The sequence below is a fragment of the Schistocerca serialis genome, chromosome 10 (assembly GCF_023864345.2).
Source record: "Schistocerca serialis cubense isolate TAMUIC-IGC-003099 chromosome 10, iqSchSeri2.2, whole genome shotgun sequence".
Classification (NCBI taxonomy): domain Eukaryota; kingdom Metazoa; phylum Arthropoda; class Insecta; order Orthoptera; family Acrididae; genus Schistocerca; species Schistocerca serialis.
This window is the reverse complement of record NC_064647.1, coordinates 37,047,928-37,073,069: the sequence shown is the minus strand read 5'-3', so window position 1 is coordinate 37,073,069 and position 25,142 is coordinate 37,047,928. Positions and strand designations below refer to the sequence as shown.

General features: G+C 41.1%; 1 protein-coding gene across 5 annotated transcripts in view; it reads right to left on the bottom strand.

Annotated features, from left to right (window-relative positions):
- The window catches only part of LOC126425236 (uncharacterized), a 91,380-nt gene that overhangs the window by 7,878 nt on the left and 58,360 nt on the right, over positions 1–25,142 (bottom strand). For all 5 annotated transcript variants that reach the window (XM_050088197.1, XM_050088196.1, XM_050088199.1 and 2 more), the window contains exon 4: positions 11,118–11,225. In XM_050088197.1, coding sequence (XP_049944154.1) covers positions 11,118–11,225 — 108 coding nt within the window. The remainder of the gene's footprint in view (positions 1–11,117; positions 11,226–25,142) is intronic.

Genomic DNA, 25,142 nt, shown 5'->3' with positions numbered 1-25,142 from the left:
CCTTTTCAAATTCTCTAACCTACCTGCCCAACTAAGGGACCTGACATTCCACGCTCCGATCTGTAGAACGCCGGTTTTCTTTCTCCTGATAACGACATCCTCTTGAGTAGTCCCCGCCCGAGATCCGAATGGGGGACTATTTTACCTCCGGAATATTTTACCCAAGAGGACGCCATCATCATTTAATCATACAGTAAAGCTGCATGCCCTCGGGAAAAATTACGGCCGTAGTTTCCCCTTGCTTTCAGCCGTTCGCAGTAACAGCACAGCAAGGCCGTTTTGGTTATTGTTACAAGGCCAGATCAGTCAATCATCCAGACTGTTGCCCTTGCAACTACTGAAAACGCTGCTACATCTACATCTACATTTATACTCCGCAAGCCACCCAACGGTGTGTGGCGGAGGGCACTTTACGTGCCACTGTCATTACCTCCCTTTCCTGTTCCAGTCGCGTATGGTTCGCGCGAAGAACGACTGTCTGAAAGCCTCCGTGAGCGCTCTAATCTCTCTAATTTTACATTCGTGATCTCCTCGGGAGGTATAAGTAGGGGGAAGCAATATATTCGATACCTCATCCAGAAACGCACCCTCTCGAAACCTGGCGAGCAAGCTACACCGCGATGCAGAGCACCTCTCTTGCAGAGTCTGCCACTTGAGTTTATTAAACATCTCCGTAACGCTATCACGGTTACAAAATAACCCTGTGACGAAACGCGCCGCTCTTCTTTGGATCTTCTCCATCTCCTCCGTCAGACCGATCTGGTACGGATCCCACACTGATGAGCAATACTCAAGTATAGGTCGAACGAGTGTTTTGTAAGCCACCTCCTTTGTTGATGGACTACATTTTCTAAGCACTCTCCCAATGAATCTCAACCTGGTACCCGCCTTACCAACAATTAATTTTATATGATCATTCCACTTCAAATCGTTCCGCACGCATACTCCCAGATATTTTACAGAAGTAACTGCTACCAGTGTTTGTTCCGCTATCATATAATCATACAATAAAGGATCCTTCTTTCTATGTATTCGCAATACATTACATTTGTCTATGTTAAGGGTCAGTTGCCACTCCCTGCACCAAGTGCCTATCCGCTGCAGATCTTCCTGCATTTCGCTACAATTTTCTAATGCTGCAACTTCTCTGTATACTACAGCATCATCCGCGAAAAGCTGCATGGAACTTCCGACGCTATCTACTAGGTCATTTATATATATTGTGAAAAGCAATGGTCCCATAACACTCCCCTGTGGCACGCCAGAGGTTACTTTAACGTCTGTAGACGTCTCTCCATTGATAACAACATGCTGTGTTCTGTTTGCTAAAAACTCTTCAATCCAGCCACACAGCTGGTCTGATATTCCGTAGGCTCTTACTTTGTTTATCAGGCGACAGTGCGGAACTGTATCGAACGCCTTCCGGAAGTCAAGAAAAATAGCATCTACCTGGGAGCCTGTATCTAATATTTTCTGGGTCTCATGAACAAATAAAGCGAGTTGGGTCTCACACGATCGCTGTTTCCGGAATCCATGTTGATTCCTACAGAGTAGATTCTGGGTTTCCAAAAACGACATGCTGCCCCTCTTCAGGAACCACACGTTTGTCTGGCCTCTCAACAGATACCCCTCCGTTGTGGTTGTACCCACGGTACGGCTATCTGTATCGCTGAGGCACGCAAGCCTCCCCACCAACGGCAAGGTCCATGGTTCATGGGGGGAGTAATGGACTATCTGAATTAAAACATGTAGTGTAATTAAAGTAGCCTGCATTGTAATAATGAGGAAATAATTATAATATGAAATCCAAAATTGTATAGTACTATAAGAAAATTACAAATTACACAAGGATATAAAACTAATTTAAGATACCTCAAAAATGTGTGTAAATACTAATTTTATGTGTATAATTGTAGGTATATTGTATTGTATATGATTTTTGCTGACGAAAGCCACACAATGTAAATTGTTACATGGATTAATAAAGAAATCAATCTATCAATCAAGCTAAGCTGCAACCACAGTGCTGCATTCTACGCAGACATGACAACTGATAAGCTGTCTGTCCACACGAACAACCAGTGACGACCTGTGGTCGACAAACAGGTGGATCACCCCGTTGCTGAACACGCTACCTGACACACTGTTCTTCAGTTCGATGACTGCTTCACAGCTTGTGTCATCAGGATCCTTCTCACTGACACCAGCTTTTCTGGATTGTGCAGGTGGGAACTTTCCCTGCAATATACCTTAGTTCCTGTAACCCTCCTGGCCTCAACTTTCCTTAGTCTTTGTCCTTACCTTCTAGCTCCTTCCGTGTTCCCATCCCTGCATTAGACAGTCCTCTATTCTACCAATGTCTTTTTACCCCTCTCCTTTTCTGCAAACTCCACCCCTGTCCTCAATCTAACCTCGTAATTGCACCTAGCTGCCCTACCCTCTCTTCAGCTTGTCCCTGTATGCTCCCAGAAGCAGCACTTTACCATCCCCGTACCCCTACCCCTACCGTGCTATCCCCCCCTCCACGCCCCAGTTTCCTCCTTACCCCCACCACCCAGTTGCGTTTTCCATCACATGCAGCTGCTCACGACGTAGTCTCGGCAGCCGGAAACTGTGTTCATTTGTGCGTGAGCTGTGTTTGCGTGAACACGTGTGTGTATGTTCTCTCTCTGGCGAAGGCCTCGTTGGCCGAAAGCTCGTTGTCTGACAGTCTTTTTGTTGTGCCTTCTTTCCACTCGGCGTGTCCACTATATGGTGAGTAGCAACTATCCTTTTCGTAATACTGTTACATTCCATCCAGGATTTTCCACTGTTGAATACTACCTCAGCAAACAACACGTTTTTCCCCGACGATATGATCTGCTCACAATCTGACCACAAGTTATTTGAGATTGTCATCACATTTATATTACTGACACAGTAAGATGATTTGTGGTTCTCGATTCATTGCCCGAGTTCCAGGCTGCCTATCTAGGTGTCCTGAGTGGCAACAAAAAATTTGAAATGCTGTCATAATTTACTTGTTGAGCGGTATAATGGTATGTTAAAGGTCTAAGTACATTGTGAGACAAGTATTACATTCAGAAACTGCATATACGAGTACATCTCAAATTACTCTGACTGTATTCATCCCGCATTTCAGAATGAGAGCAAGAAAATTATGAAAATGGTGAAAGGAAAAAAGTTTATCACTTACTACATTCTTGCTGGTCTTGGAATAAAACTACTGCATAACACATGACTTTTAACCTGTTTCTTCTTTACTGCTAACTCTATTTACAACACTTTCCCAGACAGTACCCGTATGTACCACTTAATGTACCTTCACAATTACATAATAGTACAACACATAGTTCAGGATTTATGAGATGGATGAAAAGCTAGATTTTGCTTAAAAATAACCCAGACTATATTCGTTCAGTATTTCGTAAAGAAAGCACTTAGCAACTTACAACAAACTTCAAACATAGTTTAAAACCTTTTCTAAACTACTACTCGCTTACATGCTTAACTTCAAATATTCAATACATTAACTCATTTGTAAAGTAAACAGACATTTGAAGTTGTTTTATATGAGGGAATTCGATTCTTTAAGGAATTGCCAATATACTGGATGGAAACTAATACTCAGTTTTCCTGTGACTGGAAGAAAATCATTTCATTAATGCATCACTGACTCCTCAATTCAGCTACTAAACTGCCATACATCAATGCCCGTAACTGCTTGTGGCAGATGTTATCAATGAATGTTCCAAGGCAGGTGCAGCAACTGCCCCTCATAAACTAGGTATAATGAAATTTCAAATCCAAAAATTACTCAAATGTGGAATTATGAATTCTTGTTGCCACACAAATGAATCACATCTAATCAGAAAGTCTACCAACAATTTGACAATCATGGGCAATAGTCTCTCAAGATACCTGTCATATATATTTAAAAACTACAGTATACCCCTGATTATTCAGGGTAATGTGGGGGAGAAGATGTACGAATCATCAGAAAACATGAATAATTGAGATATTTTCAAACATGTGTTCATTGTTTGAAAGTTTGTTCAAGTTCTGTGAGTAGGTACTGTAGGCCTGTTTATTTCTTAGAATAGTCTGTGATATTAGACTGCTTCTGAGAGCAACTGACTGGTTTTTTGTACAACAGTTTGAATTTTTCTTGTAGTAGTAATAACATTATACTAAAACCCCTCTGGGCATATAAGCTAGAAAAGTATCCACACATTGCAATGCAGTACAGTGACTGTCAAGGTCATGTCTTCACCTCCATTTTCCTATTCACTGTGCTCTTATTTGTTTTGTTGTGAAGCAGTGACCACAATTTCATCACCACTAGTGTACTTGAAGCCAGGTTCACAGGCACTGATCTTCATCCACTCATTCTTTGACATTTTCAAAGCCATTTAACCCAGTTGCCATATTCATTATTTGTGCAGTTGTTACTTCTTCATTACTGAAACCCTGAAAATTGCTTTCTACTATGTCTGGAAGAATTTTGTTCCCTTGACTTCAGAAATCCTACATATGGCATCCAGAATTGTCAACTTCTTCCATAGCACCACCAAATTATCCTCATTAACAAGCATTCTCAGTAGGCAAGCCGTGTAGTGCTGTTGTTACCAACTCAGTTATGCCTTGGTCCATTGGCTTTATAATGACCATCACATTAGGCAGTAAAAACTTGGTTACAACGAGACCATCATCATATATGAGAATCCTCTCATTGGGTTGTGAAGAAGCATTATTAAGCAATAAAACAGCCTTCTGTGGCAATTCTTTCTCTTCTAGAGATCATCAAACTTGTGGTACAAAATGTGTGTGAAACCAGTTTCTGAAAATTTCACTATCCATTCATGCTCCTTTTCAGTTGTAATAATGCATAGGGTGACACTCAGGTGTGATATACGAGGGTTGGAACTTAAGTAGTCGCAACTATTTATCCACAACCGACACAAATGAGTTACATGTTTGCACCTGTTACTTTCCTTCAAAGTAGTGCCCAGCGTCGTGTAGAACCCGTTGCCAGCGATGTGGAAGGCGTAGTATACCGTTAGCAGAGCCTGTTCTGTTGATGGTTCCAATGGAGCGGTCTGCTACCTGTCGTATCTCTTGAACAGTTCTGAAGCGAATGTCACGAACTGGTTCCTTCATCTTCGGAATCAAGTCAAAGTCACAAGGACTTAAGTCCAGGAAGTATGGTGAATGGTACAGTACTGCCCAGTCCCACCGCCCGAACAGAACAGCCACAGTTTGCGCTGTATGTGCCCGCACACTGTTGTGCAAAATAATGGATGGGTTGCGCACAGAGTGTCGCCGCTTCTTTCATAAACCTGGTCGCAAGTGATGCTCCAAAAACAAACAGTAGTACTGTGCATTGACGGTCTGCCGTGGAGGAACGTAATCAGGGTGTATACGCGGACAAGGAAAAAAAATTCCCAGATTTCCCAGTTAAAAACACAGTTTCTCCCGGGTGGAAATACTCTTTTTCTGTGTTATGTGACATATTTTTCCTCGGAACTGTAAAACTTATCAATCGTTTGAATGGTTATTGTTTTCTACACCCGCGTAGAATTTCTCAGCCCTTTAGAAAACGAAACTCAGAAAAAAAGATAATGTACGCTGCTTATTTTCGTATTACAAAAGTATAAATTCAAATTCAACCAAACACCTCATGTTACTTTCCGAAGCATTGAAATCGAGATTGCGATGCGCTTTTGTAAGCCATTCATACCTCATGTCACGTGATCTCGCCAGCCAATACAGCGGATATTCAGAGCTTAGGACACGCAATGTACTCAGCCAATAGCATTATCACTGTTAAGTAGCGTGTACACACAAATAGGAAAAGTTAATGGTGTAAATTAATATACATAGTGTTGCTTCAAGAAAAGCAGAGCTTTCACATGTAATATTGGTCTCAAGAGACTATTAAGCTGCAAGAGAAGCTAAACTTTCATGTATAACGTTGATCTTTTATGCGTGTGTTACAATTTAGGATACATCACACAAATGTGCCACTAAAATTTTTAATACGGACTTAAATGCCTGATCTTCTGGGCTCAAAATTTTTTCTAAACGGTTGTCCTCAAATAGTTGATTTTTAAATGAACTAAGTGTGATAAAAGAACCAAGACATCAGAGAAATTTCGGGAACCATACTAAAATGCATAATTCAATTTAAAGTGCCCATCCGTATGTCCAGATTCGGTTGTAAATTTTATTGGACTAGCAGTACTGTATTATCTTATTTTTGGTTCTTTATAATGGCATAATACCATACATGCTGTAAGATGAAAACATGCTCTTTTGAAATGCAGCGAACAGTTGAAACTAGCCAATAGTGTGGAATTAAAGACTTCATTTCAAATAAATTGACTGCCTCAGCTGAAAAGATTAATACAGCCATAATTCTTTAGCAAACCAACAAAAATAACTTCATTGTTCTGCAAGGCGATTAATGCTTGACTGAAATTGCTGCCCGGGGCAGATACCGCTGTTTGCTCCCTGCGAATATGGCAGCTTGCGTGCGCCAGTAAAATTTTTCCGGGTAGCATCTTGCTGCTTGCTTATACAGCTAACAGCCACAGTTTTGTAGCCAGAAGCGAGAGAAGGTACATGCGCGAATCAACTGCGCATGCAATGGGCCCGCTCGCAACTGCTCACACGAATCTAATGTAAACAGTTATGACGTCATGCTCATCGGAGGCAATTTGTTGTCATGAAGCATTGCGTAGTCTTCCTAAAGCCTTTGACACACTTTGCTACTGGCCGACGCTTCTATGAGCACTGTGTTTTGTTGTGTACATGGCGCATTTCTTTTGCAACTTAAGTTTTATTTTAGTTTTTTTCTCTCGTTCATGTTTTATTACTGCAGTATTATTCTGCTGTATCAGGATGCAGTAATATCCTTTGTTAGATTATTATTTCTTACCAGTCAAAATAACAAAAAATTGCCTGAGAACAAAAATGAAAAAAATCCCGGAATTCTAAAAAATTCCCGGGTTTTTCCCGGTTTTCTTCCGGTTGTCCCGGGTCATATACACCCTGGTAATGCATTAGGATAACACCATCACAGTCGTACACAAGAATCACCACAACACCATCAACAGAACAGGTTCTGCTAAGGGTATACTACGCCTTCCACATCGCTGCCAATGGGTTCTACACGACGCTGGGGACTACTTTGAAGGACAGTAACAGGTGCAAACATGTAACTCTTTTGTATCGGTTGTGAATAAATAGTTGGCACTATTTAATTTCCAACCCTCGTTCTTGAACACCTAGGTTTTATTGATTTTTCAATCACTACTATAGTTCAATCCTTTTACCTTGGCGGTTCGCGCATGCCCGCCCAGACGCGGGAGAATGCTGCGTTGCCAGTTGCGCGCGCCAAGCAAACTTACGTTTATGTTTGGGGGGAGCGCGCAGTTTATGAAGTAAAGCCACCACTGCCGCATTAACCCTTTCGGTGCTACAGAGACGTGCTCCCCACATTCCGCGCTGTGTGCGATTTTGTCGTCACTGCACTGCTCGCCTGTGCAGACACTGGTGTTCCGACTGCTTTGACACACTTATCATTCGATTTCACAAAAACTATTTGGCCCAAAAATTTGAATTTTACACATCTTCTTGACTGATACCTTCCCCCCCATAAATGACTTAATTTTGTTTCGATGTTCAATGCAGTTATTGTGCAGCATTAAAAGTAGTAAACCACTGCACGAAATTTTTAAGAGTTTGCAGAGGTAAAAGTCCATAGTGTATACTTTCCGTATGGTTGATTTCAGTTGCCACTAGAAATTTCAAAAATTACCTTCAAATGAATAAAATTCATGAAGTAAGACATTTCGATATTGTTTTTAAATAAAGAAAATATTAAGCACAGAACAAGGATTGAACTCGGAACCTTTCGCTTAGCAGCCAAACACATTAACCATTATGCTAACGCAGCTCATTATTCAATATAAATCCTGGAGGACTTTAAACTGGGATGCAAAATACCATCAAACACTGTTATGACTATGAATTACTCACGTTTAGTCGAAGTTCAATAGGAAATAAACAATTACTGCTGTTCTTTATTGCGAAAAAGCAATTAGTGAGGATGATACAAACACCTTTCCTTGCTATCGCCTGAATTAGGAGGCTTATTGCTTGTTTGGTTTAATTAATTAATAGTATATGAAGCAATTGGTATAAAGAATGTTTTTTCCAAACTTTCTATAAAAGAAATTCTGCTATCAAGACATTGATTTCATTCAGTTGCTTTATTTATGACTGAACGTTTCTAAAACTGAAGACACTCGTCCATTCTCTGTACTGCAGTCGAGCTCTGGCAACGTCGTTCTCTGTTCATTGGCTGACTGTGTTTTGTGACGTTAGATGCGCAGAACAAACCTAAACTCGGCCGCCGTCATAAATGACGCACACTTTAGTTTCACTTTCTGGTTCCCAGAAGCATTAGTGGTGCAAAAAACTGTTATGCATTCCTTAAATGACTTATATCCAGGAGTACAAACTTTGCTCTTAAAGGCAGTGGTTCTGGTTGCTAGACATTTCCAATACAGACCACTTTTGTCTGCATTATACATCTGGTATGGTGTGAAATTGTTTTCTTGCACAAATTTCTGGAACTCTTCCCAGAAGGAATCAGCTGCTGCAACATTTGAATTAAGCCGCTCTTCTTGCACTGTAAGTTTGTGAATCCTGTGATCTTTCACTCTGGTTAGTCATCCAGATGAGGCATTAAATTCTCCCTCTAACTCAGCTTCAAAATTTAGCTTTTTTGGCACACATCGACCTTAAACAATGACACCTCGTGATCATTTTTGACTAAGCCATTGCAAAAGAACAGTATCTCATTCATCAAATGTAGATTTCTTCATGCTTTTTCTTGCAGATAGTCCTTCAGAATTAGAATCCCATTTCCTGACAAAATCCTGTATTTTCTACCAATTCTTTTTAATGTGCCAAACAGTCTGCATTCCAGTACCAAAACCGAACAACCTGTATTCCAATACCATAATCAGCAATTATAGTTTTGTAGCAGTTTCCCCCCATTCTCATATCTTTCAATTAATATTAATATCAACATGTATCTCTTTCATTTCTCCGTCATCTGTTTTACAAAGTTCTTTTAACTTGCTTCATTGACACTTACATATCAATTAACATAAGAAAACTGAGTTTGTTTTCGATTTACACAGAACAGGCTACCTGGTGACAATGGAAATGGTATTCTGTTGCCACAAGGCAGTCATTTAAACAATGGAAAATTGCCAAGTGTTGTTTATTCCAGTTTGCTGGAGAAAAATATTGCAAGCTTTTCAGATGCACAAACAATCTGCAAACTAGACAATCCACACGCAAATAATCAGGAAGACACTATCTTGAGAACTAACTACTTACCTCTGTCAGCCCCTCCATAAAAAATTACATATTATCACAGGTACATTGATGGCGCTACAATACATCCTAGATAAAAGCAGCTCTGCTCTGTGAGGAGCATGATTTTAATGTTTCTCACTTGCCCAATCTCATGATGGGGAAATTAATTGCCACAAATTCAGCTCTCACTTGAAGGTGCTTTAAATGTCTTCTCGTCATTCATTCAAGTAAAGCGTGCGATATTTTGTGAATGAAGGTGTGCGCAGAGTTCAAGTTTAAATCCATACTGCCTCATTTAAGAAGACTTAAGCAATTATTCCACGAAGATTCCCGAACTCCAAATTTCCTGCAAAACGTGGCATTCAGAAGTTGATAAAATGATGGTTTGGTGGCGATGCCTCTTACTCAGAGTGTAAATGTGAGGCTTAAGTTTTAGCTTCAGAAGCACTGAAAAAACTACCAAAAAATATATGACAGACGGCTTTCACAACAGACAGGTGTCAAATGTATATCTCGTCACTCTGTACTTTAGTTATCACACCTGAAAGTTTTTTACGTTTCATGTTTTTGAACATTACTTCAAGCTTATAGAGAAAGGAGTGGTGCAAGGGGACAGCAATTGTATTGTACAAGTAATGAAGGTCAGTTTCACCTTAATGGCATGTGAATAGCCACGCTAATTACTATCAGTTCACCAGAAATCCTCACACTGTTCACAAATTCCTCTTCACGATAACGAGTTTCATGTGTGGTCTTTGACTGTCGAATTATTTGGTTCAATGTTCTTTGAAACCAATGTCGATACAGATGTTTATCTTAAAATTTTTGAGAACTTGTACTCTCAGTTAAAGGAGCATGTAATAATGTATGATTTTTTGCAGCGAGATGGAGCTAAATGTGCTATGACATATCTCACCTGGCACTGTCTTGTATCACAGATCTTTAACAGAAGGTTGCACAATAATCATAGGTTCCTAGGCACCTTGTTCACATGACTTGTCTACTTGTGATTTTTTTGTATGTGCAGGATAAAATAATAAAAGAAATGGTAGAAAAATGTTAAGAAATGGATGACATTTAATGCAACTACTAAAATCATATTGTTACTTTATTGCACTTGTTAAGCAAATAACCATTTCACAATGATCTTATTACATTTTTAATATGATAGGATTCGGAAAAAGAAAAACAAGTTTTCACCATTCATTTTGTTTTAGGTCGGTTGGTTGATATGGGGGAGAGAGCAAACAGTGAGCTCATCAGTCCCATTGGGTTAGGGAAGGACAGGGAAGGAAATCAGCCATGCCCTTTCAAATGAACCATCCCGGCATTTGCCTGAAGCGATTTAGGGAAATATGGAAAGCCTAAATCAGGATGGCCGAATGTGGGTTTGAACAGTTTTCCTCCCAAATGCAAGTCCAGAGTGCTAACCACTGCACCACCTCTTTGTTTTAGGATAATCATTAAGAAACTACTCTGTTTTTATTACAATGCTTAATACAGACATTAATATTCCCAAGAGAAAATGTAAAAAAAAACATCACACAAGAAGTCGTCAAACTACAGGTAACAGCTGCCACAAAAAATGAGATCCAACAAGACAATATGTTTCAAAGGCAATCAGAGATCATAACAAAAAATCAAATACAACATGAAGTGCACCTTAAAACCTATTTCTCATACCATCCCAAAAGTAGAGCACACATTTGTGAATTACTTACAGCTCATTAGCAGCCAGTATTTGCAGTGCTTCAGAGACAAATGCATAAAATGTATAAAACAGCACGTCGTCCCCATACAGGCGTAAATCGACAGGAGCCAGTTTATCCCTGAAAAAATATTTCACTTCACATAACACACTTAGAACAATCACAATAAAGAAAAGAATGAACATCTTCAAAAATCAACACTTCAACATTATGGCACTCTAAAGTATTATATACAGGGTGATTCTTATTAACGTTTAATCCGGGGTACGCCACCTGGCAACGTCACACGTTCGACATTTGTTGCCTTCTTTTGGGTATTTCCCGACATCTGCGGCACCGTGAATCTTATATTACATTACTTGCCTCAGCATCATCTACGTCACTTTGAGGGTTTTTAAATATTAATAAGAATTTTTACACCACCTCCTTACCTCGAATGTAAAAAGGCTCGGAATAGAGGGGAGTAGTTCATGAACTAATAAGCTGTGAAACAAAACAAATCATTAACCAAAATTAAGGCAGTAGTTGCTGTGTTCACCCTCTCTACCAGCAACCCAGCATTATGCGAGTGGCCTACATGGCACTCGCAGGGGCCACACCTGCAGATGACAGCCAGGGGACTCCGTGCGTCCACTGGGTTAACAGGTCACAATGGGAACACCACCTGAGGTCACTGGCACAGAAAGCGTCAGTTGTAGTGTCACAGAATTGTTGACACATGTATTTATACCCACAATCCCAGTTAAAGGCACATTTACCTACAAATTGTTTCTGTATCTTAATGTGCACCATTATTCAACACAATTAATTTTTATTTCACTAGTATTTGATTGTCGTTGTTATTGTTTTCTTATTTCATGCAGAGCAAGAGAATGCCACACTTGGCTGGGATTCATCCACTCTATTGCAGACCAGTCACTGTCACGCCTACTGTGTGGGCCAAAGATGTTGATACGATGGGCTCCAAGACACTATGTAGATGCTGTTTTTTAACATTAATTATTGTTAATTGTTTTTTATTGTTTCATTGGAAGAATTTTCTAAGAAAGGAATGGGAACATGTAATTTATCTCTGCTGGCCAACATGTAACACAAATGGAGAAAATATATTAATATATTAATATTAAATATATTAACATATTAATAAAAAAACTGGACTACATTTTATGACAGCAATGAAAAAGCAATTGCAATTAATTTTTTTTGTGAGTTAGCCCCCTGTTCTAAAAAACTGTTAACCAACCTAATATTTGAGATTTTTATTTATAAAAACAAAGATGATGTGACTTACCAAACGAAAGTGCTGGCACGTCGATAGACACACAAACAAACACAAACATACACACAAAATTCAAGCTTTCGCAACAAACTGTTGCCTCATCAGGAAAGAGGGAAGGAGAGGGAAAGACGAAAGGAAGTGGGTTTTAAGAGAGAGGGTAAGGAGTCATTCCAATCCCGGGAGCGGAAAGACTTACCTTAGGGTGAAAAAAGGACGGGTATACACTCGCACACACACACACACACATACACAGACACAAGCAGACATATACAGAGGCAAAGAGTTTGGGCAGAGATGTCAGTCGAGGCAGAACTGCACTTCCGCCTCAACTAACATCTCTGCCCAAACTCCCTGCCTCCGCACATGTCTGCCTGTGTCCGCACATGTGTGGATGGACATGTGCGCCTGTGCGAGTGTACACCCTTCCCCCCCCCCCCCCCCCCCCCAAGGCAAGTCCTTCCGCTCCTGGGACTGGAACGACTCCCCACCCTCTCCCTCAAAACCCAAATCCCTTCGTCCCTCCCTCTCCCTCTCACCCCCCACCCCCCCACGAAGCAACCGTCCGCTGCGAAAGCCAGAACTCCGCGTGTATGCCTGTGCTCGTCCGTGCGTCCATCGACGTGCCAGCGCCTTCGCCCGGCAAGTCACATCATCTCTGTTTTTTATATATATATATATATAACCTTAGGCCCCCTACAAAACCTTTCACCTGACTCCATCAACCTCCTGACGCCACCGACACACCGCACCCCTACCTTCTACCATCTTCCTAAAATTCACAAACCCAATCATCCCGGCCGCCCCATTGTAGCTGGTTACCAAGCCCCCACAGAACGTATCTCTGCCTACGTAGATCAACACCTTCAACCCATTACGTGCAGTCTCCCATCCTTCATCAAAGACACCAACCACTTTCTCGAACGCCTGGAATCCTTACCCAATCTGTTACCCCCAGAAACCATCCTTGTAACCATTGATGCCACTTCCTTATACACAAATATCCCGCACGTCCAGGGCCTCGCTGCGATGGAGCACTTCCTTTCATGCCGATCACCTGCCACCCTACCTAAAACCTCTTTCCTCATTACCTTAGCCAGCTTCATCCTGACCCACAACTTCTTCACTTTTGAAGGCCAGACATACCAACAATTAAAGGGAACAGCCATGGGTACCAGGATGGCCCCTTCGTACGCCAACCTATTCATGGGTCGCTTAGAGGAAGCCTTCTTGGTTACCCAGGCCTGCCAACCCAAAGTTTGGTACAGATTTATTGATGACATCTTCATGATCTGGACTCACAGTGAAGAAGAACTCCAGAATTTCCTCTCCAACCTCAACTCCTTTGGTTCCATCAGATTCACCTGGTCCTACTTCAAATCCCATGCCACTTTCCTTGATGTTGACCTCCACCTGTCCAAGGCCAGCTTCACACGTCCGTCCACATCAAACCCACCAACAAGCAACAGTACCTTCATTACGACAGCTGCCACCCATTCCACATCAAACGGTCCCTTCCCTACAGCCTAGGTCTTCGTGGCAAACGAATCTGCTCCAGTCCCGAATCCCTGAAGCATTACACCAACAACCTGACAACAGCTTTCGCATCCCGCAACTACCCTCCCGACCTGGTACAGAAGCAAATAACCAGAGCCACTTCCTCATCCTCTCAAACCCAGAACCTTCCACAGAAGAACCACAAAAGTGCCCCACTTGTGACAGGATACTTTCCGGGACTGGACCAGACTCTGAATGTGGCTCTCCAGCAGGGATACGATTTCCTCAAATCCTGCCCTGAAATGAGATCCATACTTCATGAAATCCTCCCCACTCCAGCAAGAGTGTCTTTCCGCCGTCCACCTAACCTTCGTAACCTCATAGTTCATCCCTATGAAATCCCCAAACCACCTTCCCTATCCTCTGGCTCCTATCCTTGTAACCGGCCCGGTGTAAAACCTGTCCCATGCACCCTCCCACCACCACCTACTCCAGTCCTGTAACCCGGAAGGTGTACGCGATCAAAGGCAGAGCCACGTGTGAAAGCACCCACGTGATCTACCAACTGACCTGCCTACACTGTGACGCATTCTATGTGGGAATGACGAGCAACAAACTGTCCATTCGCATGAATGGACACAGGCAGACAGTGTTTGTTGGTAATGAGGATCACCCTGTGGCTAAACATGCCTTGGTGCACGGCCAGCACATCTTGGCACAGTGTTACACCGTCCGGGTTATCTGGATACTTCCCACTAACACCAACCTATCCGAACTCCGGAGATGGGAACTTGCTCTTCAATATATCCTCTCTTCCCGTTATCCACCAGGCCTCAATCTCCGCTAATTTCAAGTTGCCGCCACTCATACCTCACCTGTCATTCAACAACATCTTTGCCTCTGCACTTCTGCCTCGACTGACATCTCTGCCCAAACTCTTTGTCTTTAAATATGTCTGCTTGTGTCTGTATATGTGTGGATGGATATGTGTGTGTGTGTGTGCGCGCGCGAGTGTATACCCGTCCTTTTTTCCCCCTAAGGTAAGTCTTTCCGCTCCCGGGATTGGAATGACTCCTTACCCTCTCCCTTAAAACCCACATCCTTTCGTCTTTCCCTCTCCTTCCCTCTTTCCTGATGAGGCAACAGTTTGTTGTGAAAGCTTGAATTTTGTGTGTATGTTTGTGTTTGTTTGTGTGTCTGTCGACCTGCCAGCACTTTCATTTGGTAAGTCACATCATCTTTGTTTTTAGATATATTTTTCCCATGTGGAATGTTCCCCCCCCCCCCCCCCCCTCTCTCTCTCTCTCTCTCTGTCTCTCTCTCTCTCTCTCTCTCTCTCTCTCTCTCTCTCTATACATGGGAAAAATATATCTAAAAACAAAGATGATGTGACTTACCAAACGAAAGCGCTGGCACGTCGATAGACACACAAACAAACATAAACATACACACAAAATACTAGCTTTCGCAACCAACGGTTTCTTTGTCAGGAAAGAGGGAAGGAGAGGGAAAGACGAAAGGATTTGGGTTTTAAGGGAGAGGGTAAGGAGTCATTCCAATCCTGGGAGCGGAAAGACTTACCTTAGGGGGAAAAAAGGACGGGAAGGACGGGTATACACTCGCACACACACACACACACACACACACACACACACACACACACACACACACACACATATCCATCCACACATATACAGACACAAGCAGACATATATAGAGGCAGAGAGTTTGGGCAGAGATGTCAGTCGAGGCGGAAGTGCAGAGGCAAATATGTTGTTGAATGACAGGTGAGGTATGAGTGGCGGCAACTTGAAATTAGCGGAGATTGAGGCCTGGTGGATAACGGGAAGAGAGGATATATTGAAGAGCAAGTTTCCATCTCCGGAGTTCGGATAGGTTGGTGTTAATGGGAAGTATCCAGATAACCCGGACGGCGTAACACTGTGCCAAGATGTGCTGGCCGTGCACCAAGGCATGTTTAGCCACAGGGTGATCCTCATTACCAACAAACACTGTCTGCCTGTGTCCATGCATGCGAATGGACAGTTTGTTGCTGGTCATTCCCACATAGAATGCGTCACAGTGTAGGCAGGTCAGTTGGTAAATCATGTGGGTGCTTTCACACGTGGCTCTGCCTTTGATCGTGTACACCTTCCGGGTTACGGGACTGGAGTAGGTGGTGGTGGGACCTCAAAACAAAAATGTAGCTGATGGCATTTCTGGAGTTAACATCATTTTTTAGGAAATTCATATCGAATCAACTACTGAACACTGGTGCTTTGTTAAATTACTATTAAAGAACAACAAATGGTCAAGAATAAAACAATGCCAAGGACTTTGATACTATTAAAAAGCTTTAGTAAATGCTAATTTATTACGCTACTTGGATATGAGTAAAGAATTCTTCTTATGATGCTACATGATAAGGAGTGGGGGTATCTGTTTCTGATCAGAGAAATAGAAAGGGAACCAACTGTATCTGTAATTAGTTTTGCGAGTCGAACCCTTACAGAATGCAAGAGACTGTATTCAGTTACAGAGCTGGAAGCATTGGCAGTGGTTTGGATGTTCAGAAAATTCCAATATCACCCATGAGGGAAACATACAAAAGTATTTTGTGATCGCCAAGCCCTGTCATTTCTCTTCACACGCAAACTATCTCACAAACAAATAGCAAGGGGGTGTATCTTCCTACAAGTATATAGTTTTGAGGTCATATACATAAAAAGAGAACAGAACATAAGAGCAGTCACACTTTCACAGCTCCCACGAGGTTTCAATGAATTTGCCATACTAACGGAACAGATTTTCGCATTTCATTGATGAATGATGGCACATACGTTCCTACTACTTAAAAATATGTCACAACATGCAATAATTACAAGAAGAAGATCTGTGCAAGCAGAAGGTCATGCAGAGAATTCGAGAAAATTATAAAGAAGATTTAGGTAAGTACTCCAATTTAATCAAGTTGTACTCTTTCATCATCACATGGCGGAATCAACCAGGTGGTGCTTAATTCCACCACCTGGAGCCATTATGAAGTATCAAAGTGTATTAACCAAATTGTATCAAACAGCTATTTTCCCAATGTTTGCCACAAAGTACAACAGGTAATAAGAAGATGTGTCATATGCTAGAAAGCAAAACATTCAAACCAATTCTGTTTACTACAGTTACTTCCAATCATCCCCACAAAACCCCTAGGGTCAGTATCATTTGACACAACCAACCCACATCCAGAGGTCAGGGGTGGGGTAAAGTATGTAACTGCACTGTATGATGTTTTTTTTCCAAGTACCTCCGTATGTACTTTGTAAAATCAGTGACCTCAGCTCCTATTATTAGAAGCATTATGAGTGATTATTTCCCCAGAATTGGTAAACCGGTAATGATTATGACATATGCTGCATCAAATTTTATGAATAATAAGTGGATAAATTTTGGAAAGGAACAGCAAATTAAACATATTTTGGTTTCAAAACTCCACCATGAAACCAGCCCAGTGAAACATGTAATTAAAGAATTCAGTAATTTAATCAGGACATACATCCCAAATACACAAACTAAATAGACAGAATATTTGACTATTTTCAATAAGTTGTTAATAATTTATCACATACTTCCAGTGGTCTTACACCAAGGGAACTAATGTTCCACAAGTCTTAAATTGAGGAATGGGTAAAACTACTGTCATGTATTCCTCAAGATGAGTTATCATTAGACATTTCTGTCTTGCAGTGTTCGTTACATTATGCAAATTCAAATGTTATTTACTATCAGTATATAAAAATATCAATGTACTAGGATAATCAAACAAGCATGTTGTACGAAAATGAATCTGGAATTTGCTTTAAGACAATTTGCCAAATAAGTAATGGCGTAAATCTGTAAATATCTGTAGTAATAAGAATAATTAGAGTAAAACTGATTGAAGACAAATATTCACTTGTATCAGCATGAACAAATAAGAATAAACATTTGTGCTTATATAACAAGAGCAGTAAAACTGGGACAATTTAAAACATGTCACTCTGTAAATAGAAACAATGAAACTCTGACAAAGCAGGAGGAGGAGAAAGTGCTGATTCTTATCGAGTTGATATACATACATAATACACCATAGAGTAATTCAAGATTAAGTTACACTTTACTGATTTTTTGCTTAATCTTTTTACAAAATATTTTTTGTTAGCAGTTCAATAATAATTCAAATAATAATAATTCAAACACAGAAATAATCCTTAGAATGTGATCTTTAATTACCAATATCCACTTTTGTACATAATCACCAGCCAATTGGATACATTCCTGCCAACAATGAACAAGTTTTCTGAAACCGTCACGGAAGAAGTCGACCCTCTGTTTCCGCAACCACAGTCTCACTGTTATCTCAACGTCTTTACACATTCTTGTGAAATGCCGACTGTGCTTGCAATTTCTCTCTGAGTGATACGATGATCGTCCTGAATCAATCTGTCAACATTTTGGTTGTGAAACTCAGTGGTTGCTGTCATAAGATGTCCAACTCTCTGTTTGTCATGCAGGTCAGATCTTCCCGCCTCAACATCTTTAAACTTACTTGCCCAATGACGCACAATACTCACATCGACACAACCACCATAAACTGCTTTCACTCTCTGATGAATCTCCTTTGGGGTGACACCTTCTGCTCTCAATAATTCAATAAATCACATTGACCGACCATCTGCACAGGGTTCCATACTTTACACTGTAACAACACAACCGTTCAATGCTAAGGCTTCCTGCCAACTAGAGCTGTAGAGGAGAGGCTACGGAACAAGCCAGTACCTGCTGCATGCCAATGCTGCCAACTGGTTAAGAGTAATGAAGGTGGAGGCATTACTTTTCAGTCAACCGACATAAATATAATGAAAGAAGAAAGAGTAATATTTTTTCCTTTAGTTTTGATGATAAACTTTTCTAGCTTATACCAGATTATGGTAAATTGCACAGAGTAATAAGAACCAAAGGCATGACTTCTGTGAAATAGCAAACAAAAGTTGACAAGTATACAACATTTAATTTTTATTAATTATCTCCTTCTGTCTGTGATGAGATGTTGAGAGAGCTAGTTGTGCCAACCAGACGTAATATTCCTTTGTAATGAAAATAATTACATGGAAAATGTAATTACCAATGTTGTTAGAAGCAAAAATTTTTTACTTATTCCTCTGAGAAACTAAAAGGGAAGAATTAATGGTGTACAAAAGCCACGGCACAACGGAATGCAAAAGTACATCCGATCACCGAATCCAGGCTCAACAGAAACAATACAAGATGTGTTGGGTGATCCACAATTAACGCACAATGTGGTGTCACAAAGCTTAGGCCTGTCCCACCCCTCATTAAATCGACCAAGACTTATACAAATAATTCTAAGAACAGTTATTATTATTATGTTCTTTAAGTTTGTTTTTAGGTTTTCAGAAATATTGTGGGAAGAAAGTTTATTTATGTTGCAGATAACGTGGAAGACGTTGCCCAACGATCACCAAGAAAGTTTGATGTAGTGGCAAGTGGGCAAGGAATAAAACGAATGCTGCAAAATAAAGCGAGCCAAAGAAGAGCCTGGGCCGCGAGGGCGTCGAGCTTCCTAGGTCGTCGTTGGACAATGTCAATGTCAAAGGAAGATATATTCTGCTTTCTCTTTGTAAACAGATCGATCGAGTCTTGAAAGGTTCATGTAAAACGTGTAGGCGGGTGACACATTAGGTGGGACCTGATGCCTGTAATACTTCCACAGTTATTAAAAAGGTATTAAACGGCAAAACCAATAGTTCATCATTTATATAGGTAAAAAGTGGTAAAGATATAGAAAACGAAGAGTTGCGGCGTCAGAACGAAAAGTGATACATCGCTCAGCAATGAAGAAGGACGTAAACCGCGGGCGTTACGTGGTGAAAACAAATCAACTGATGAAACAGTAAGTCCGTAATTAAGCATAAAGCCACGTAACACCGCAACAGGAACTGAAATACTAGTGCAGAGACAAAAGATGATCTTCAGTATTTTCAAGCCCATCAGCATTTATCCAGAAAGGACAATCAATATACATACATGTTAACACTGTGTACAAAAGATCACTGTAACAACTTTTATCTAATGATTCTTTCAGTTTCGGAGGGGCACCTTAAAACAACATAATTAGACATTTTCTATTTCCTTATTCATTAGACTCTAAATGACAGTAAAATCACAACCTTTAATAAACAATGAAAACTCCTGGTTCGAATATCAACAATATTAGTTGATTACATTAGTGAATGTACCAGGAAGGAGGCTTAACAAACAGTGCAGTGGGAGGTACACATTGCCATGTGCTTCACACAGTGGTCTGCAGAGGAACGATATAGATGTAGTAGAGATTGCTTAACACTTAGGCGCCGACACCCGTAAAAATACAAGCGTGCGCGGCCTGCCCAAAAGTCCAACGCCTGTAATTTTACGGGCACGTGTTCTCGTTCTTCCCCTTCCTTCCTTTGTGTGTTCTTACGGCTCCCGCTTGTCTGCGAGGCGCTGCATGGACTGTAGTTCGAGTATTGGTCACTAGATGGTGCGGGCATGCTGTGGAAGGGTGTGCTTCCCCTTTTATTTGTCGGGTTTTGTGAGCGGCGATTTTTTCCCGCGCGGTCTCAGTAGTGTCAAGATGGCGAAGCGTGGCTTCACGGACAAAGAATTTGCTCGCGAGTTATATCGTGATTTAGAAGAAAGTGGCATTGATTTGTCAGAGGAAGATATTGTAGATGACTCTGATGATGATGTGGACTACGTTCAAGAAGTAGTTTCTGGCAGTTCAGGTAAAGAATTCTGACAACAAAACATGTATAATTTTTGTTCAGATTTTCACTAAAAAAACTCTCAGTACGTAATTATGATTTTATTTGCAAATACTACTCTTCTGATAGATTCAGGTGTCCAAGCACTTCAGCAGCAAGTAATCCTGTCGATATTGTGCCTGAAGAACGAGCGAAACTGACAGCGAGGGGGAAGCCGAGACCTGCGCGCCACACTGATTCTGAGGAAGGTTGGACGACTACTGATCATGCACCAGATATCGATCTAGTCTCAGGACAATCCGGAATATGCAATATTATCAGTTTAGACCAGAACAGTGCACTTCTAGAATTTTTTTCATATTTCCTGACAGACAGTATGATGAAACATATAAAGGAACAAACTAATCTGTATGCTCAACAATGCATCAGGAAATCACGAAGCACAAATTCCCTTTCACCCACCTGCTCATTATCAACGTGGAAAGGAGTTACACTTACGGAAATAAGGAAGTTTCTGGCAATTGTAGTCCATGTGTGTGTAAGTGTGAGGCCACATATACAAGAGCACTGGTCCGAGAACCCTGTTGTGTCGTGTAATTTCTGTCCAAACATCTGGAGCCGTGGCAGATTTCTTTCTATTTTGAGAAACTTCCACATTAGTGATAATTCCTTAGCTAAGAGGAAAGGAGAAACTGGCTAGGACCCACTGCACAAGGTGAGACCCCTCCTAGATAATGTGTGTGCTAATTTCCAGCGTGCGAATACACCATCTCAAAAAATTACAACAGATGAAGGCATGTGTAAATTTCGAGGTCGTGTGTATTTCAAACAGTACATGCCACAAAAACCAAATAAATAGGGTATGAAACTGTATGTGTTATCCAAATCTGACACAGGTTACATCTGGAATTTCTCTGTTTATGCGTGTGAAAGGTCTGACACAGTGACTCTGGTAAAGACATTGCTTGCAAATCTGTCGGAAAAAGGCTACACTTTGTTTACGGACAGATTCTACACAAGTCCAATACTTGCTTCAGAACTGGGAGCTGCAAAAGCTGCCCTTGTGGGGACAACAAGAAAATCTCGGCAGGGACTGCCTCGTGCTATAAAAGATCCGAACCTTCAGCGAGGTGAACTTATTTTCAGGCGTAAAGGAAATATGTTAGCACTGTGTTAGAAGGACGAAAGAAATGTGCATATGATAAGTACAAGGCACACTGCTGAGATGGTCACTTTCACTGATCAGAGAGGAAGAGAGAAGTCAAAGCCAGCCTGTGTAGTGGACTACAACAAAAACAAGTTTGGTGTTGACGTATCGGATCAGCGATTGTCATACGGTGCATTTGAACATCGAACTGTGAAGTGGTGGAGAAAGTTGGCATTCCATGTTATACTAATGGCGATTGTAAATTCCTGCATATTATACAATACGGTTACTGGAAAACAGCTCACATCTCACTTCATGACAGTTATCTGTGCAGATCTTGCACAAAGCAAAGATCTTGAACCCTGACCTGGTCCATCTGGACTCTCAAGACTATCAACTGGAAATTATTTCCTGGAAAAGATTGAGACAGAAGTAGGTAAGAAACAGAAACAAAAACAGTGTGTAGTGTGTTCTCTGAGAGGAAAAAAACTGACTGGAAAAGTGTGGCGAAAAGACACAACCTACCAGTGTAGTGAATGTAAAGTAGCATTTTGCAAAATGCCGTGCTTCAAAATTTACCACACAAAGATAAAATAGTGACAAAAGGTTACTGTAGATAAGATATACTGTATCCATCATAATTACAATTTTAGTGTAAAATAAAAAAAAATTCCTTCTAAAAAATACAGTGAATATACTTTTGACCAATTTTTCCTTTTTTCAAAAACAATGTTATAATAATAACGCTTGTCAAAAGTATGTATTAATTCAAGAGAAAGGTATTCTATATGGTTTTAAACAAGAAAGTCTAAGTTTTTCAATAAGAGTAATTTTATTGCTATAACTGAAACCTTTCATGAGTTGTAGTAGTTTAAAATACGTTAAAATCAGCCAGTCTTTATGGTAGACAGCCGCATGCAATGGCTCAGGACCCAAAGTGTTAAAAACCCTCATTTAACCAATTCTTGACTACTGTTTAACGAGTCAGAATAAAGGTAGAGGAGGAAGACTCAAAGATGATGTGGACACAGATTTATTTATCAATGTGAGGGCATCACAAAACTCCTCAATCAAATCCCACTGGAGGGGGCAGCAAGAATGGTGCTGTGGCAGTGGTAAATCTTAAAAAGTAGTGAGCCACTGAGGTTGCACCAAGGGTAAATCCTTAACGCTTGCTTGCAGAAAAGTCTTGGTGTACGAGTTCTGTTCAAAAAATTCCAGAAATTTGTCCACAAATTTTTTCTACGCTTACCTTTGACTTATTGACCACAGTCTCCTTCGAAATACTCTGCTCCACAATTGATACTTCCCTGCCAATGCCGCATCCACTTCCAGGAGATGTCTCTGAATGTATCTTGCTGGATCGCACGAAGTGCCATCTGCGAATATTCTTATATCTCGTCTATCGTTGCAAATCTTCAACCTACCAGCAGGGTTTTCAACTTTGGAAATAGAAAAAGTGCACAGGGGTCAGGTCTGGAGAGTATGGAGGATGAGGCAGGACAGTGATATAATTTTTTGTGCAATAGTCACACACCAACGAGGATGAATGTGGATGTGGGTTATTGTGATGCAAGAGCCGTGAATTGTCTCGCCACTTTTCAGCCCGTTTCCTTCTCAAATTTTCTCACAGGTGTCACAACACGCCCCGACAGTACCATCGATTAACAGTTTGTCCCTGTGGCATGAGTTCATGATGAACTAATCCTTCAATGTCAAAGAAAAATATCAGCACGGCTTTGACATTTGACCTGACCTGACGAGCTTGTTTTGGTCTCTGAGAAACTTTCCCGACCCACTGTGAAGATTGAACCTTGGTCTCAACATTACAACTATACACCCACATTTCACCACCAGCTAAGATTCTCTTAGGCAACACTTTCTCATTTGTGCGATCCAAAAGCTCTTCACAGATTACAAGGCAAAGGTCTTTCTGCTCTTGACTCATGAGCCATGGGAAGAACTTGGTGGCAACACGATGCATTCCAAGATGCTATGCCAGGATTTCATGACATGATGCAAGTGAAATGTTACATTCGTCTGCAATCTCTCGGACGGTCAGTCTTCGATCGGCAAGCACAATTTTGTTGACATTCCTGACAGGAGTGTTGTCGGTGGATGTCGAAGGGCATCTCGAATGAGGGTCATCTATAGCTTCAATCTGGCCATTTTTAAATTATGATAACCATCCAAAACACCACATATGGCTTAAGCACTCAGCATCTCAGTCTTCCTGTATCATCTGGTGTGTTGACGTAAAGGTTTTCTCGAGTTTCACGCGAAATTTAATGCAGGTGCGTCGCTCCTGTAACACTGCCATCTCGAAGTTCACAAACTGTGTGACACAATGTTCTACTCAATACAGCACTGAACAATAACTAACAGGCATGCAACAATGAAACTTCTGGCCGTTACACATTAAAAACCAGTGTGTGCAGGGATGCCAACAACATTTTGCTCCAACAGCCATGGGCATAAAATTACAAATGTTCTGGAATCTTTTGAACAGATCTTGTATTTTAAGTTTGAGAGAAAGAAAAGGTTGTGTCCACAACTGTACACAGATTTCAGAAGCCTTACTTTCATAACTCAGCTCAGCCTATTCTGTCATAATATCCTGTGAACTGTCGATGAAGGACAACAGGCAGGCAGATTCTATATTCTTAGATTTCCACAAACCGCTTGGCACAGTGCCACAATGCAGAATGTTAAGATCTGAGAATACAGAATACGTTCTCAGATATGCGAGTGGCTCCAAGACTTTTTAAGTAACATATTCTTGTAATTCGTCCCTGACAGTGAGTGTTCATTGCACGACGGTACTGTCAGGAGAGCATCCAGGAAGTGTGGCGAGAGCGTGCTCGCTCTCTATATACGTAAACGATCTGACGGAGAGGGCACGCAGCAGCCCGCCATCGTTTGCTGACGATGCTGCAGTGTACGGGAAAGTGTCGTCGTCCTCTGACTGTAGGAGGATACGGGAAGACTTTGACAGAATTTCTATGGGGCCCAGCCTGATGAACTGAACTTGCTCTAAATACAGAAATCATAAATTAATACAGATGATTATGAACAACAATCCTGTTGTTGTTGTTGTGGTCTTCAGTCCTGAGACTGGTTTGATGCAGCTCTCCATGCTACTCTATCCTGTGCAAGCTTTTTCATCTCCCAGTACCTACTGCAACCTACATCCTTCTGAATCTGCTTAGTGTATTCATCTCTTGGTCTCCCTCTACGATTTTTACCCTCCACGCTGCCCTCCAATACTAAATTGGTGATCCCTTGATGCCTCAGAACATGTCCTACCAACCGATCCC